Source organism: Phascolarctos cinereus, unplaced genomic scaffold (genome assembly GCF_003287225.1).
Source record: "Phascolarctos cinereus isolate Bilbo 61053 unplaced genomic scaffold, phaCin_HiC Scaffold_4;HRSCAF=312, whole genome shotgun sequence".
Lineage (NCBI taxonomy): Eukaryota > Metazoa > Chordata > Mammalia > Diprotodontia > Phascolarctidae > Phascolarctos > Phascolarctos cinereus.
This window is the reverse complement of record NW_027555847.1, coordinates 190,505,233-190,523,400: the sequence shown is the minus strand read 5'-3', so window position 1 is coordinate 190,523,400 and position 18,168 is coordinate 190,505,233. Positions and strand designations below refer to the sequence as shown.

The window sequence follows — 18,168 nt, the reverse complement described above, 5'->3', positions numbered from 1 at the left end:
ACCCTGATTAAATTTGAAAATCCAGTGAATCTAATTAATTCTATTCCAGCAACCTACTATGTTTGTTCTACAATACCTCTGACTTCACTTTATCAGACATTAAAGTGAGAACTTGTTTCAGATGCTTCGAATATGCTTGCTCTTTGTTTCAGTGTTAAAATTTCGAGCACCTTAAGGGCCCATCTTATTTTGGAGATTTTGTAGCACAATATCAGGTGCACAAAAGCTTTTGGAATATTTTAGATGGTAAGATAGGAATGGCTTATCTTAAACAAAATTTTGACAGCAATCAACAAACATCTCTTAGCAATCACTGTTGGCTCTAAGATTTGGCCAGATAAGAAACTGTTTTATGTGCTTACAAAAAAAAAAAGGAGTTCGTGTAAATTTATCTTGTTTTAAATTTATGTTGTTTTTTCCTTCCTATTCCCATACCTGGAATTTTTTCAGTTTAGAGTACTCCAAACAATGAAAACTTCCTCCAGCAATGCAGATAGGCAGTTCATCTTTAACTTGGTGTTACAGAGTTGCCTTTGAAATGAAACCTCATACAGCCAGAATGTGTCAGGCAGAATGAACCCTGGTCTTCCTGACTCCATCGTTGACTCTCTGTATTATGCAGTGCTAGCTCTCTTTAAATTCACTTCAGATATCCATCTCTAATTCATCTATTTAATAAAGTGGGATTTTTATCTAGGGATATCACAGCCATGTACATTGATATAGTTTTGCTTTTGAATGTTAAAATTGCGTGAACGCTTGATGTGTACAACACCTTGTGCTTGATATGCTGAATGAAGAGCAGAAGGCTAAGTTTGATGAATTGCTGTTCTGGAATAAGAGTAATGCGATCAAAGGTAACATTTTTCATGTCTGAGCAAGCTCATTGCAAGAAGGGATTGTTTCCTCCTTTGTACTAGTGCCTAGCACGTAGTAGGCACTTAATAAATGATGTGGATACATAGACCTAAACTTTGGTATTCCTTGGGCATTGTGATTTCAGCTGGTAACATTTAAATACTTAGGAGTTATGCTTTGGTCTGTCAGTTTTTGGTTAACCAAAAACAAACATTCACATCCCAGGGAGCAATGAATTTCCCATAAATTTTTCAGATTTTGTGTTGGAAGCTGTTGGTTAAGAAGCCTCTTGATTTCTAAGGCTTTCAGTTGGTCTAACCTTAAATTTTATGTGCAGAGGTAAATTTACTTATTTCTAAGTGGAGTTCCTTTATAAAGTAAATGTACTGTAGAATTTCATGGTCAGTGTGTTTCCCATTCTTCAGGACAAAAACAGGGAAGAGTTTAGAGCTCTACAGAAAATTTGGACATGTTTGATTTTTGCAAATGACATTTAGCTATTTTTAGGCACAACTGTGTAATTTAGTGTGACACATCAAACCAAATAGATTTGTTACATGAACTGAGAAATCATTTTGCTGTAGTAAAGTTATAATTATGATGTTTAGTGCTTCTTTGATTTTTCATGCCAGTTCTGAATTTTAAAAAAAGGTCACTGGCAGGAAGAGAAAAAACATGTTTAGAAGCTGCCCTGCTGTTCTATGGCTGCTTAGTTGTTCTTTATTCTTTTCTTTTTTTGTGAAAGGTGACCTGGTTGGTGGTAGAGGCCAGCAACAGATGCCCTTTTTTACTATCACAGTTGCTGGTGTATTTTCCCCTGTTTCTCAGCACTCAGTATTTCAGGAACTAAAGAACAGTCTTCTATTTTCTGTCCCTATCCCCAGTAGAGTTAACATAAATAAACTCCTTGATTTTAAGTATTTCGAGGTAAAGGCAAGTAGCAAAAAACACCTTTAATGACAAACTAAAGGGCATTCACTAAACAAACTAGAATATTTCAACAGATTTTTTTTTTTTGGCCAGAATATTTGTTTCAGATTAGCAAGAATAAAGCATAGTATGATTAGCACTGGACTAGAATTCAGAAGATCTTGCTACATTTAGCTTGAGTCTCCATTTCCTTTTCTCTAAAATAATGATGATGATGCTGGCCTCACCAGATTTGTTTTTAAGGACTTGTGAAATTGTTAATGAAAGTGCTTCGAGAATTATAAAGCATAATATCGCACACATGCAGTGTGATTATTTAAAGTGTAGTAAGTCAGAATCTGTTTATCCTGAGTAAAAGAGTCTGTCCTCAAAAAAAAAAAAGGTCTCTCCTCATGTACCTGTTTAGACTTTAGCTTATCATGGAGACCTCTTGGGTTTTGATGATGGAATTTTTTATTTTTTAAAGGAATGATATAAAATCCACATAGTAAGAAGTTTGGTCTCTTGAAGACCCTATGATGCTAGGTACAAGGAAGAGGTCTTGCAGATGAGGTACCTGAGTCCCAGAGAAGGAAAGGGACTTGCAGAAAGCTGAGATTTAAACCTGTGTCCCCTCATTCCCAATCCACCATGTTCTTTGCTCCACCATGCTGCCTCTCAGTGAGAGGTGGAGGATGGGGGTGGACTTAAAACCCATAACCTTTGAATCCCTTCATATCTGTCTTTCACCTTTTTTTTTTCCAGATTAGATCTCAAAAGTAGTTTTTAGTCACAAGTTTATGTAGTAAGACAGTTTATTTTATTTACTTCTCTAGTGTTAGGTTGGTTTTTTTTCTTTAGGTTTCAGTTTCAAGTTACCCTGTTTCACCTTGTCCTGTACGGAATGAGATGTGCTGTCTGGTGCTGCTTTTCTAAGGAGACTTAAGATTTCCTAAAGTGGATTGCAAATTGGGACCTATTGAGAAATCACAGTTTCCCCAAACTTAATGCAAGGTCATACATACTGCATTGCTATAAAGTTGATAATATACAGCGCTATTGTGTAATCAATGGGGACAGCTAATTAACTTGAATGGAAAATGCATGACTGTTATGGATACTTGCTTATCATAAGTTAGTATTCATTTATAAATATTGTGCTGACCAAAAACTTATATTTTCAACCAAAATTAATATATGCTTAAATAAATTTCTAATGTCCTTAAAAAAATCTGTTCCAGATACCTTTCTATTTATGCCAATTTCATGGTTTGAAAGGGATCTTTAGTGAGCCATCTGTTTTCTGCATTATGTGAATGGATAGGTTGAATTTTCTATCCTTGTTATAATCCCTGGTAATGTCCTGTGGAAGCTTGTTAAAATGCCTAAGAGGCTTTCGGGGAAACTCTTCTGCTATCCTATTATACTTTCCTTTCTAGGGTTTCCTGTTCCCCAAACTGAGAATCTGTCCTGCTCAATCAGAAGAAAATACAGAGACCCATATTCATAGCTTGCCTTTTTTTAATATGGATGACTTTCTAAAAATGGCATACTGTATTTACAGAAGGAAAGGAATTAAAGTTGGCAGGAACTGAATATTTAAGATTTGTTTACTGAATACTGTAGAAAGGAATACTGAGTACTTTATACCACTCTTATTCTAAGGTCCTCTCCCTAACTAGACCCCTTGGTGTAAACATTGTGCCTGATTGGCTTCATTACAGATTAGATCTGTTTTTAATATGCCCTCTTTTGTTTCTGGTGCTTGAGGCTGGAAGGGAGAAACGATTTCACACAGCTTTTCTGACTAGAGAAGCACAATGAATGCTCAAGAACAGAATTCCATCTGAAGTGTTAGGAACTTAATAGTCTGTAGACACACAGTGGAATTGAGGAATGAGAATTGAACAGTGTGATGAGGGAAAAAAGAGTCTTTTTAAAAAAAAATGGAAGAGGAGGAGAAAACAGGGAAATTCCCTGAAATAAAGATAATTCAAAATCGGATGCCTGTGCTTTTTGTTCAGGCTCACAGTGTTGAAAACACAGAAATGCTTAAATTTTTTCTTTTCTCACAAGGTCTCATTTTCCTGTGTCTACCTGAAGAACTCAGGAGAACCTGCCAGTCAGAGAGAGAATGTTGTGGTGACCTGTTTCTAGGAATAGAGAGGTATTTTTAAAAAAATAAATGTTGCTTTGTACCTTTCTATCTCTTGAAACATCACTACTTCTTTAAATGAAATAATAGATACAAATCAGTCAGTGTAGACACTTTTTATTGTTAATTCAATTATCAGGTTTTATAAAATTCACTACCTGCGTTTTTCATTGACTGTATTTGAATAGTCTCAGCAGACTCAATTATATTAGTGAAAAAGCACTTAAAACAAAATTACATGCTGACACCTCATAATTCATACTTGTAAATCTGTGAAACAGATTTATGTAAATCTATCAAATTCCAAATAGGACATGATTTTTAAATTGAGATTTCATTTTATTATGATAATTGTGAAAATTGGAATTTTTAGGTTGTGAAATACCTAATGTTAGGAAGACCCTTCCTTATCAAGCCAATTATTTGTGAAGACTCACAACACATCTGACCACTCTTTTTCTATGTGTGGCATATTGCATTTGGACAGTGTAGTAACTTAAAATTTTAGAACTATGTTGTGAGGTGGTAGCTATAGTGGAAAGAGCATCAGAGGACCTGGATGAGAATTCTGCTTCTGCTTAGTTCAAATGACTTGTTCAGAGCCATATATAACACATCAGTTGTTTTGCTTGTGAAAGGAGGAGCTCAGATCAGAACATCTCTCTGGCCCTATCTAGGATTAAGTTCTATGACTGTGCATATCTAGGAGCTAGATCTGCTGATGAGAGTGGAAGAAGTGACATGGACTGAGAAGGAATATGTAACTTTTTTTGTGAGGCATTTGGGGTTAAGTGACTTGCCCAATGTCACAAGTAATAAGTGTCAAGTGTCTGAGGTCAGATTTGAACTCGGGGCCTCCTGATTCCAAGGCCGGAACTTTATTCACTGCTCTACCTGTCTGCCCCCGGGAATGTAATTCTAAGAGAGGTACCATAATGCCAAGGAGAGCCTGGGTTCAAATTCTGCCCCAGGCACATAGTACATGTATGTCTCAGAGCAAGTCACTTGCCATTTAGCTTTCTATATATTTCTGAGGCTGGAAGTTATAGAGTAGGTTCTGGCCTGCATAGATACAAGACATTTTTTTCATCTGGATCATTTTTAAAAGTTAGAGCAAATGAAGCAGGAAAGTTGCATTGTTAAGCTTCTTACCCAGGAGTTAGTTCCCTATAACAGTGAAATTATATTTAGTGCCTATTCCCTATAACTAAATCAATTACTAATCCAGAAAGTGTTATAGGAAAATGCCCAGTACTTCAGCACATTCTTGTTGTGTATATACAATATGTACATGGTGATTCTCACTAGACAGCCCATGCAGGTACTGGTATTCCCATTCCCTCAACCACTTCCCTCCAAAACCAAAGCTTATAACATGGTCCTACTCTGATTTTAGAATGAAGTCTTTACTTTAAGCAGCTTTAATCCTTTTATTATATTTTGCTTAGGTTAATCTTGCCTCCAGAACATTTCCTAGTAGGCAAAGGGCAGGGACACAGGAGAAGATGGTAATATAGAGAGTGGGAGCAAGTATCATGTAGGTGATGCAGATAGATGATAGAAAACTGACTGAATGGTACTATGCTAGGTGATGGGAAAAAAGATAAAAAAAATTAAATAGTCTTTGCCCTTAGGAAGATTATATTCTGTTAAAGGAGACAATGTGTACAAATGTAAGTATATACATTATATGAAAATTAAATGCCAAGGTTGGGGAGCAAGAAAGTCTTCCTGTAGAAGGTGGGGGAGCTCAGTCCTAAAGGAATCAAGGAATTCTGTGATCTGGAGATGAAAAGGGAGTGAATATAGCAGATAACCAGCTGGTATGACAAAGGCAAAGAGATAGGAGATATCGAGGTAAGTTATAGATTTTAACCAGTTTTGACCAAATTATATCGTGCATGAAGGGAAATGTGTACATTGGGGTTGAGGTGAAGCTATGAAAGGCTTTCAAAAGCAAAACAGAAGAGTTTATAGTTTAACCTACCATAAATCTTGATGGTGCTCTGTCATTACTGTTTTGTATCCAGTGTGTTTCTTCTCTCGAGAGTTGATCATATCATAGATTTAGAGTTTGGAAGGACCTTGAAAGATCATCTAGTCCAGGGGTGGCTCTCTAGTTCTCAAGTGTGGCCTTTTGACTGAGCCCAAGTTTTACAGAACAAATCCTTTTATTGAGGGGATTTGTTCTGTGAAACTTGTACTCAGTCAAAAGGCTGCACCGAGGACCTAGAAGTCCACATGTGGACTTGAGGCTGTAATGACCCCTGATCTAGTCTAACCCCTTCCTTTTTGCTGATGAGGAAACCAAGGTCCAGGGGAGGTCACTTTGCTCAAGATTTCGCAGGTATCACATGGCAGAGCTGGCATTAGAGTTCAGGCACTCCTTGATGCAAAATTCAATGTTCTTGCTCTGATTTAAAAACAACAGCAGAATCCTGCCAGAAAAAACATGTTTTTGGCAGTTAGTTTTATTGTCATATTGTTTTAGAGGGGCAGTGGTTCAGTGGATAGAGTGCTGGATATAGAATCAATTGGAAAAACCCTAGGTTCACACTTCATCCTGACACTTAATAGCTGTGTGTGTTTAGGGCAAGTAAAATAACATCAGACTTCGTACCTCTGAACAATGGAGATAATCATACCTGAAGTTCCCTCTACCTATCTAGGTTGTTGGAATATCTCAAATGAGATATTTCAAATTTTGGAAACGTTAAAGTGCTATGTAAAAAAAGTCAAGGATCATTATTCAAGTTTTAATAAGCTTAAATTGCAAAATCCAAAATGATCTGATCCACCTTCCTAAACAAATCAGAATGTATGCTTTTTTTAAAGACCTTCTGAGAAGGGGATTCTAGTACCTACTTTGGTACCCACTAGAAAGTGCTAATTAACTCTTATCAATTCAAATTGTCCTACACTCAATTCACAGCCTACTTATCACAGGGGCACTTGGCTAGGCTTTTGAGATCCTTTAAAATATCTATTGTAAATACCAGAACACTAAGGCTTAACTTGCTTTGCCTTTTGTTAGCTGTATGAATGGAAAGCATCTGGTCAATCCTCTGCATTATCACATAGACTGTGTTTTCTTAAGAATTGTCTTGAGTCTAAACTGACTTAGATTTCTGGGTTCAGATTTATATGCAGTATGTTCTGTTGGTGTATATCTCTATATTATTTTATGCTAGCTTGGGTGTACCAGAATATTAAAAGTTAGTTAATTGAATTGAGATAAAAAGATTTCACTGTTTTTATATACACATAGGCAATGAATAATGTGGGATGTGTCATTGACTTGGTGTGTAGGTTGATTTGAATGACCCTATTTTGCTTAGCCACTTCACCAGCTACACTACTTAATTAGCTTTTAATGGACAGAAATCAGCCCTACCTGGCAGGGGAGTTGGTGCTGTTGCTTTGGGGTAGAATAATCATTGACCCTGAGCAGCTGCTTGTAGGAGCGTGGGAGGGAAGGCATGAACTGCCAACATATGGAATATAAAAATTGACCCCAATTTTGAGTAAGATTTTTTTTAAACCTTAAAAGGTCAACTTTTATACACTGTAATATATGGTATCCTGAAATAAAATTCTTTTGCCCACTCATGAGTTTTCTGTGACACTTGAGAGTAGCGGGAGCTGTAATATTTCATTGGCTGCTAAAAGGTCTGTCTTTGCCATTGCCATAAATGTTATATGGTTCTTTCACCTGGTTGGTATTATGTGCAGCATGGGAAGAAAAAGGTCTCTAGAAAGACAAGGACTCATTAATAAAGAAGGATTAGAATAAATTTAAAGGTTTCTACTGTTGTGTAGAATTTGTGGATGAAATAAGAGGGCCATTAATAAATGGAATTAGTCTGTTTTTGGTTAGAATGGATATTTGAATAATTTGTCATATAAGTCAAAGTAATACATTTTCATTTCTGCCTTCCCCCATAGCATTTAGTTGATATTTACTTGTTTGGTTCTATAGATTGAGTATTGTATACTGAGGATGAATAAGCTTGCTTCATAGCACTTTTGTATTTAGAATAATAGTTAAATTGAAACTCTCTGTGTGTGGAGGGGGGGAGGCAATTGGGTTGTGTGCCCAGAGTCACACAGCTAGGAAGTATTACGTGTCTGAGGCTGGATTTGAACTCGGGTCCTCCTGACTCCAGTGCTGGTACTCTATCCACTGTACCACCTAGCTGCCCCGAAACTTATTTTTTAAAGGAGTTGGTCACATACTTTTAAGATGTACTTCTTTAAGTCATGTCCTGAGTCCATTAGCTTCATTTTAGAAGGAAAAAAAAATACTTAACCTAAAAGGGATAAATTTGTTAACAGCACATTACAGATTCTTTTAGTGTGTGATATCTCCCCAAAGAGAATTGTTGTTTTAAATTTTGTATGCAATCAGTCAGTAAACATTTATGAAGTGCCTACCACGTACTAGGCACTATTGTAAGCTCTGGGGATACGAAGATGAAAACATAGTCCCTACCCTTGAGGAGCTCACAATCTAATGGGAGAGACAATACGCAAACAACTATGTACAAACCAGTTATATAAAAGAGAAATAAGTAATCAACAGATGAAAGGTACTAGAATTAAGAGGGATTGAGAAAGGCTTCCTGTAGAAGGTGGTGTTTTAGCTGGGGCTTGAAGTTGAAGAAAGCCAGGGAAAATGAAAATAAGGAGAGGAGAGAATTCTAGAGGCACAGTTAATAGCCAATGAAAATACCCAGAGCCAAGAGATATGTATTGTGTCGTTCAAGAAGCAGCAAGGAGATCATCGGTAGTGGAAATGCATTTATTAAACACAATGTAACTGAGAGATAAAAAACCCAAAATCAAAACAGCCCCTGCTTTTGAGGATTTCATGTTCTAATTGGGGGAGACAACCTAGAAAAGATGTTTATGTTCAGTTCATGGTAGGTGGAAAAAGAGTAGTATGGAGGGGTAGGAAGCAGGACAGCTGGCAAGGTCCAGGGGATCTTCAGGAATAATGACAGGAAAGTCCCTTAACAAGAAGATAGTATATTTAAGAGATAAAGTGGAGTGGGAGTGGAACTCTGGGATATTTCCATCAGAGATAAGGATCCAGAAGGAGAAGGTCCTCTGCTCCCCATGGTGGGCACTAATGGAGGTGACTGGTCCTGAGTCGTGAGGCAGGAATTGACTGGCTAGAGTGGAGAAGGTAAAAGTTCTCCTTCTCCACTCACCCCCGATTTTGATGACATTAGTAATAGCTCACCTTTACCAGTGGATAGAGTGATGGACTTTGAGCTGAGGAGACTCAAGTTAAAAATTCTGTTTTAGGTATTATCTATGGGACTGTTGAGGTTTAGGAGTGCTGGGACCCCAAAATCACAACATGCAGGTCCTGCCCAAAAGAGTTTGACCCAAGCCTTCTTTGAGCCAAAGACAAGGTTTATTAGAACATCCTCGTATTGGCCAGACTCTTAAGGAATCTGAATGTTAGTGAGCTATTGGCTAGACTTTAAGAATCTGAGCACCTTACAAGATGGACCTTATATACAGAAAAACTGTGGGGAGAGATCTAGGAGTGGCCAAGTAGTCTGCAGGGACTGTGGGGGGACCAGGGACCTGGACCATGTGGCCAAGGGAGAACGGGGCCTAGCTAAGAATAGGGGTGGAAAGTGGCTTGGGGGGTGGAGGAGGGGAGAGGGGGAGGCATAAGAGGTAAGACAATGGAGGGCTAGGCTAGGTTAAGGGTAACAGAGAATTGGAGACAAGGCATAGCCACAATAAAAGGCTAGTGGATGGGATTTATAGCCTCAGGCTAACTCCAGAGATTTGGCCATATGGAAAAATCCAGGGTTTTTCCTTTCTGGGGTCTAGATCCCAACCCCATCAGGACCCTGATCAAATCATTTTCTAAGCCTCAGTTACTCATTTGTAAAATGGGGATAATGCCATCTATTTCACAGGTTATTTGTATTTTTCAAATAAGGTTTTATATATATGTACGTATATACATATAGTACATATACACACATACACAGCCATAATTTTGTAAACCTTAAAGCACTATGCAGCTATTATTATTGTGTACCTACTGTGTTCCAGGTAATTGAACTTTGCTTTTGTCCTTGTTCTGATTAATACTTCTCTTATTTAGTCTTGGATAAACTGTCGTTTTTCAATCCCTTTAGGATAAAGGGATGAAGCATTTCTCAAACAGTCTTAATAATGTTTTTTGTCATTTCAAAAGTAAAGATTCTTAGGATCAGATTTTCAGTTCCACTTTACCCCATTTGGGCTGTTCCCCCACCCCCTTCAGATTAGGAAACTAGTAGTATCCCTGAACCAAGACTGAAAGTTGGATATATGCAAAATGACTGCTTTGGAAAGGATTTCAAACACTGAGCAGCTTCTTTTCCTTGCTATAGTAAGCACTCATTTCTCTCTTCCTTCTTCTACAGTAGACCTTGAACTTGCCTAATATAAAACCTTGTGGGAGGGTCAGATCATCCACTATGCCCCATATCTATTAAAGAAACGAGGAACATTCCTTCTCACTTACATGCAACCTGCACTAAGCATGTTTTGTGAGCTGCACCTTGCCTGTCTTTGTGTCCATATCCACAAACCCCTATCACAGTGATTGGCCTGTAGTAGACATTAAATAAATGCCTATTGTATTAAAAGATGAATGATTGTATAACTAGCTAACCTTATATAAAGTGGAATGCACACTGGCTTCGGAGTCAGAGGACCTGGATTTAAATCCTGCCTGTCTGACAGTGGAAGAGATCTAACCTCCTAGGGTCCGCTTATTTGTAAAAATGTGAGAGTTGAGCTAAGTGGCTTTGAAAGTCCCTTCAAGCTCCAGATCAGTGGCCCTAGGAGCAGGTTCTTTATGAATCTACATAATTTTTCTCTTCTAGAACTGACATACTCTCTCTATTTTTCTTTGTCTCTCACTTTAACTTACATGACAGGAGCTGAAAAGCTTTGGAAGATCATAAAAGCATTAATTTCAGGAATGATATTATAGAGGGATTTATTTTTGACACAGATGGATTGGTGCTAGTGCCCAATAAGCAAAACTATACACCAGACTTTGAGTTAGTGCCTGGCAGCTCCGTGGAACTAATGTGTGTCTTCTTTTTCCCCTCCCTTTATTAGGGCAGAGCTTGGGGTATGGCTTTGTGAACTACATTGACCCTAAGGATGCAGAAAAAGCTATCAACACGCTGAATGGATTGAGACTTCAAACCAAAACAATAAAAGTATGTTTGTGTTTTTTCTGTCAATTTTTGTAGCTGATTGGAGCTTTATAGGTTGGTTTTTTTAAGTACTAAAACAAAACAAAAAATCTGATGGGGGTGTGTGGGGTGGGTATGTATTTGAAGTTGGTTATAGTTAATCTGGTCTCTGCCTATTTCTAACTGTTAAGGCTTCTTTTTTCTTCTTTTCTTTTCTTTTCTTTCTTTTTTTTTTTTTAGTGCCATAGGTAAACTTGAAGTGGGAAAGAGAAATCAATCCTTCACAAGTGCTACATTTACCTTTATTAATGAGTGGTAATTGAGATTTGCTTACAGTAAACATCATAGAGAAACTTAAGTATAGGTCTTCCCTTATGATACTTTTTTGCCTGATAACTTAAAAAAACAAAACAAAATCATTTTTCCCTTTGCAAATCCAGTTGCTTTTGGTTAAGTGAATTTTGAGGGCTTCCCCACTTAATTTTTTCCATTCATATGTCAATGGTATGTGTTCTTTTAGCTTTGGAATGCTTGGGATAACAACACAATTCCACATTTTTGTAAGTCTCTGAAAGCTGACTCTGTTGTGTAGCATAAGAAGCTCTCTAGTCTGTAGATAACATAGATTCTCTCTTTTTAAGATGGAGAAAGAGCCTTTGCTTCCAGAGTTAGTAAGTTAGTCTACAGCCAAGGCAGTAATAAGTGAAAAGGAGAGATGAGATGCAAAGGAATGGCAATAGTTCTTTTTCTGGAAGTTTTTTATGGTTTTGTTAGGTATTTGGAATGAGCTTCTGCTTGTTTTCATTCAGGTTTTTGGAACCTACTTTATCAGCACTTGAAGTTGCTTCCCTCAGGACCATTAAAAGTATTTGTTAGTCTATATGTTATTTTGCCATTTTATATACTTTATATTGCCTAATAATAATAGTATTAATTTTTTTTTAAATCACCTAGAAGGTCTATCCAATCAAATAGGAATAGCCTGTTAAAACTTGCAAATGAATATCCAGGGCCTGAAGGCCTCCAGGAGTTTAAGGATTTTGCCTTGTGGAGAGATTCAACCTTCAACTAAAAACCAACCACTTCTATAGAGGAGAATTGTATATGCACCAGAACACTTACCCAGAATTTTTTTTTTTTACCTAAAATTTTTTCTTACCTGAAAATTAAGAAATCATTCTATATTGACTTTTAAGTTTGTAGTGGCTTCTCTAATTACTCATATTTTTGTGTGCATTCTGTGATACTATATAAAAAGATCAGAATGTGTAGTAGCACATCTAGGTGTACTCATAGTATACATACATGCATGCACATGCACTTGTACGTACACAAACACAACACAAATACAACAGACGAAAAGCATAATGTTTCTAGATGTGTACATGGCTTCTTCTCTTCTTTCTATCCTTGGTTCCATCATTGCTTTCTGGAAACTTCTGTTACTGTAGTTTGCCTCCTACAATCTTGAGTAAATAAGTGAATGGAATGAGGTAGGTAAAAGTGGAAGGGTGAACCTTTTCCCTATTTCTTTTCCAAGAAAATCCGTGTCTCATTAGTTATACTTCTCCAGATAGCCCAACTTTACTAGATGACCTGACTGGAAGTAGTAGTAGGGGGGAGAAAGTGAGGAGTGTTGGAAGAACAGGGCGTGATGGTGGGGGAGGGGAGGCAAAACTACAAAGAACAAGAGACAAGCTATTGTTGTGAGGTACTTTTCACTGACTATGACTAAAGGTTTTATCCCTAGTTGGACTCAGCCTCTACAACAGGTGAAGAAAAAGAATCTAAGGCTGAAGGAGTAGAATAAAGGATAATAATGACTAGTGACTTTTACATTCTGAATCTGTTATTTCCTTTTTGATTTTCTGAGACAAAGGAGGAAGTAACAACAAGCTGTTCTTGCTCTCCCTTCCCCCATTCAATTCTTGCAAAAATATCAGATAACAGCTGGTACCCCCAATTTGGCCCAGATTTCTTTGGGAGGAAAAGCACAACCACTTTCCAATCCTATATGATATTTTATTTGTGTGTTTATTTTTTTCAAATTTTTGGTTTCAATTAGAGATGATTTGTAGTTTTTTCTCTTTTAAAACAAAATATCGAGCCAGATTTTCTTCTTTCAGTGCCCAGTCTATTCCTTGATTCTCAGTACTTTCTGGAAGCTGTGTTGTCTTTTAGATCCCGAGGGTATCCTTCCATAAATTTTTCTTCCCTGCCCTCCAATCCATCTGGCTTATTGTAATTAGACTTATCTTTCTAAAACATCACTTTCATTATGCTACTTGCTTACCCAAGAATCTATAATATTTCCATAGTGCTTACCATACTGTCTAAGCTCCTAACTTCAAATCCTCTCCCCTTGCCATTCTTTCCCTCTTCTTTTCCCCAATATCCCTTTATTGTGTATCCAACCTTACTTTCTAATACTCTTAAAATGCTAACGTTTTGGTGCAGTTAAGTCTCTTCACAATCTTCTGGCCATATACCACATTAATTCCTGCTTCTGTGGTCATGCTGTGCCTGCTGTCTAGAAAGACCTCCCTATTCATCTTCATTGATCTGATTTTTTCCCATACTTGAGGGGCCAGCTCAAGTCTCATCTCTTCCCTTAAGCCTTTGTCTATCACTTCAACTCATCTTTGTGCTGTCTTTAAAATCTGATAGTACTTGTAGTCTGTACTGTGCAATTTAGTGAAAAATTATGTAATGTCTATTTCTGTAACTTTTATTAACCAGATAACTAGCCTTATCTCCTATTGGATTATAAAGTCCTCAAAATTGAGACTATATCTTTTCTGTTTTTAGCACAGTGCTGGGCATATGATAAATTGCCTGTTGCAATACGGTAAAAATGGATATATCTGACATTCCATTATCTGCAGTGTCCTCAACTAGAGTTCGTTGTATATATTTACATATAGTATATTGATTTATGTCCATAATGATGACCTGATTCATTGTAAAATTTGGAAAGGCTTTCTGAGTCATTAGACAAATTGTACGATATTGCATACGGTTTGTGTTAAGCTAGCTTATTTTATTTCCAGTTTTGACAATTGGTAATCCATATACAAAATCTTTTCATTAAGCTATTTAGTTAAACCAGTATGTTCTGTTTTCTGATTATGTTAGAGAGTAGAGTTTACAAGAATATTATAGAGATCTGTAAATTTTAAATGGAGCTTTAATAGAACCTTATATACAAAATACATTGCTATGAGTTACAGAGCAGGTGCTGATCTGTACAGATAGAGTACCAAACTCATCAGGAGTTTTATTTTCTATTTCCCAATGAAATCTCAGCCACAAGTCTGGTCTCATCCCCATAACCCTTCCTCCCTTTAAAAAAAAAAAGTGTCTTAGAAATCAGGGAACATTTGACATTACGTTGCTGTTCAGATTTATCAAATAAATAAATTCCATGGTTAATTGTGATTCTGCCCTCTCGATTGTACAAATAATGAAATGAAAGCCCAGAGAGGTTGCAGCTGCCCTGTAGTTATATAGATAATAAATAAGCACTAAGTGTATGCTATAATTAAAACATAGTCTGTTGCGGGTATCAGATGGAAAGTTAAAGAAATTGGAGATCTAAGATAATTTCCTTCATTACATTCCGAAATACAGATTCCTAGAGATCATTGTTTATTGATCTCCCTGGAAACTCAACAAATGATTCTTGAGCCTGCCAATGGGGGGGGGGGGCGCACCGGAAGAGTCATGTTCATTTCCATTTTCCCCAATAGTGTGTGTATTTAATTTCATATCTGGTATAGGATAGAAGAAACTTTTTTCCTAAGAGCATAGTATGTTGGAGAAAAGGGGACACATGGAACTTATTTTATACTTCAGACAAGCCTAGGCTAGTGTTATTTTTTAAATATTTTCTAGTTTGAGGATAGTTTTATTAGACTATATATACACACACGCATATGTATATATGTACATATACTTGAGGTATTTTCATGTAGAAACCTCTGATGATTTGGGAGTCTTTGCATTTTGTGAATTAGTCTTGTCCCTTGAACTTGCCTTTCCTTTAAACTTCTCATTTCTGTTGAGGGTACCACCAACTTCTCAGCTGTTCATGTTCATATTTAACTCTTCTTTCTCAATATCCAGTCAGATGTTTTCTATCTCTCATGTCTGCCTCTTTTCAAGCCTACTTTAGTTCAGGCCCTTATCTCGCTAGTTTAGGTTAGAGTACAAGTCTCTTAATTGGTCTCTGTGCTTCCAAAATCTCCCCACTGTGATCCATCTTTTATATAAATGCCAAAATACTTTTCTTAAGGCACAGGCCTAACCATTCCACTTCCTGCTCATAAATCTTACAGAAGGATCCTTAACTGATCATTAAATTTCACCATAACCTGGTTCCCACCTACTTCTCCAGCTTATTTTAATACTATTCTCCTGGATTCTTTTGTGAAGGTAAACTATGCTATCTTTTGCCTCAATTTTTACCTAGCCTTTTAACTACTGAATGTTGCCTCAGACATACGGAGACCTGGGAAAGACCTTAGCTTAAAAAGGCCAAGCTCGCCCATTCAATCTGGGACCATCACCAGTTGTCCTGATCTATCTTGCCATTGGACTCTTGACTCTGGAAGAGAGAATGAGGGTGATGACTTTGCACAGCCCTGCTTTAGTTAAATCCAGTTCACTTGCAAGTCAAGACATCATCTTCCTAATGTCATTGGTCCTCTTTGAGAAGGAAGGACAAACAATCACAACAATACTATTCCCCTTCATAAGCTCTTTTTATTTTCTTTTAGCTAAACTGAATTCTATTAGATAACTGTTTCCCAAACTTGGCATTTGATTCCCCATTTTTGGACATTGTACAAGCTGTTGTCAAGGGGTCTGAATTCTATTGGGAGAAAAACAGGCATAGGGGAGTGGTAGCCAGGGAAGAGGATTTAATCATTTAAGTCATAGACATGATAAGTGGAGCTGTAAGTAGCAATTCTCATGCCCCTTCCAGAAATGAAGTTGGCAAAAGGCTGCTTACAAGGAAATTGCTGGAGAGCAGGGAGTAAGGTGAAAACAGGGCTGAGGCAGCCTCCAGTCAGGACAGGGGGAAAGACATTTCTCTAGGTTGCAGAAGGAGATTCAGGGTTATGCAGAAGGAGGTGTTTCTGGAGCAAGAGTTAAAAAGCTTGGAACAGCTAGGTGGCACAGTAGATACGAGCTCCAGCCTTGGAGTCAGGAGGACCCGAGTTTAGATCCAGCCTCAGACAGTTGACACTTAACTAGCTGTGTGACTGTTGGTAAGCCATTTAACCCCGATCACCTCACCAAAAAAAGAAAAAAAAAGTTAAAAAATTCTGCTGAGAGCTTTCCTTGGTCTTCTTTCTACATGATGATACATTAATGAATGAAACTTATCAGCCTTGAAGAAATTAGCTGTGCTGGCAACTGGCTCTTTAGTTGTAATTGTTTAGAAATAACTCGGTTTACATAGGGAAGATGCTTTGCTATCCTTTGGAAATCGGGTTTATTTGTCAGGAAGTCCTGATTAATTCATAATAATCTCAGAATATATCCTTGATGATAATCATCTGGTGCTGGAATTAGTATAGTAAAATCTTCTTAATTTAATAACTAAGATTTATCTTAGTATTTTTGCTACTTTTTAATTTGACAGTGCCATATTGTTTATTCATCTTCTCTTATGGGACCTTTATCTTGTAGACACTCATTTTAAATATCCAGGTTGGTTTATAAGTTACTTGTATATCCACTTCTGTCTCTGTAGTCAGCACTTTGTATCCTATTTTTGTGGAAAAAAATATTCCATACTGTGGTGGTAGAATTTCATTCTTGATACTTCTTAGGCTGCTTTTCCTTATAGCATTTTAATCTACAGGATCCTCTCTGTCCTTCGTTTGAATTCACTGAACCCTACTCTTCTAAAATCTAAGCTGCATGTGGGATTATACCAAACATTTTACTCTGCTATCTCAGATTCCAAAAGAGAATATTCACTTCCCAGAAAAGTCCCCATGAGTTCTCTTTTAGCTAATGGTTCCTCTTTGGTCAGAACTAGGTCCAAAGAATATTTGTTTCTCTTTCAACTTCTTCCTCCCTTTTAAAGAATGAAATCATAAATTAAGCAAGTTAGGACTCACGTCTGCTTTTATCATAAATAGAGCTCTGACAGATGTGTGGTTCCTTGATCTCCTCTATCACTACTATATCATCCCTTTGTGATCTTTTGTGAATCAGTCATTTCTCTCGATGTTTCTCTCCCTGTATCTGCCTGTGTCTATCTATCCATCTGGGTGTCTCATTCCTTTTGTCTCTTGCTGTGTCTCTCAGTCTCTCTGTTGACCTCTCAGTCTCTGCCTCCTTCTTCCTCTGTTTGTCACTCTCTCCTTCTGCCTCATTTTCTCTCCAGTTCTCTCCTTCCAACATGCTTCTCCCTCCAGTTTGTAGCATATCTCATAGACTGCCTGTGAGGTAAGGTATTAACACCTTTTTGATGATAAAGAAACAGAACTCAGAAAGATTAAATGATTTTATCCAGTATCACATGGTTAGGTTTTAGCCCTAGAGCTTTGGGACTAAGTCAGGGGTTAGCAACAGTGTGAGCTTGTGGCATAAGGATCTTTTAAGTAGCATGTATTTTGCTGTTTTAATTATAATAAATTGATAAGTTTCTACCGGTTTTGACTTACTTTATTAATGAGAATCTCTAGCTTTGGGAAGAGACTAGAGTTTAGTTCTAGAAAGAACTTGGATGCTTTTCCTAACAGTTCTCCTTTCTCAGCTCCTTTCTCTCCTATAGCTCACTTCCTGAGGGCTAAGCTGCCCCTGCTTTCTATCATGATAGTTAGATAATCTGATAAACTCATTGTAATATAGCTGAATAACTATGGAGCTGAATAGCTGGAATCCAAGGGCCTGGCTTCAAATCACTGTTTGGGCCTCACTGTTGACATGACCTTGGGCAAGGCCCAACCTGTTCTGTAAGATGAGGAGGGTTGCCCTGAAGATCTAAGGCCCCTTCTAGCTCTG

At 37.4% G+C, this 18,168-nt stretch overlaps 1 protein-coding gene across 2 annotated transcripts in view; it reads left to right on the top strand.

The window, feature by feature from the left end:
* Positions 1-18,168, top strand: part of ELAVL2 (ELAV like RNA binding protein 2) — a 171,849-nt gene that overhangs the window by 119,219 nt on the left and 34,462 nt on the right. For both annotated transcript variants that reach the window (XM_078152836.1, XM_020970044.2), the window contains exon 4: positions 11,066-11,169. In XM_078152836.1, the coding sequence (XP_078008962.1) occupies positions 11,066-11,169 (104 nt within the window). The remainder of the gene's footprint in view (positions 1-11,065; positions 11,170-18,168) is intronic.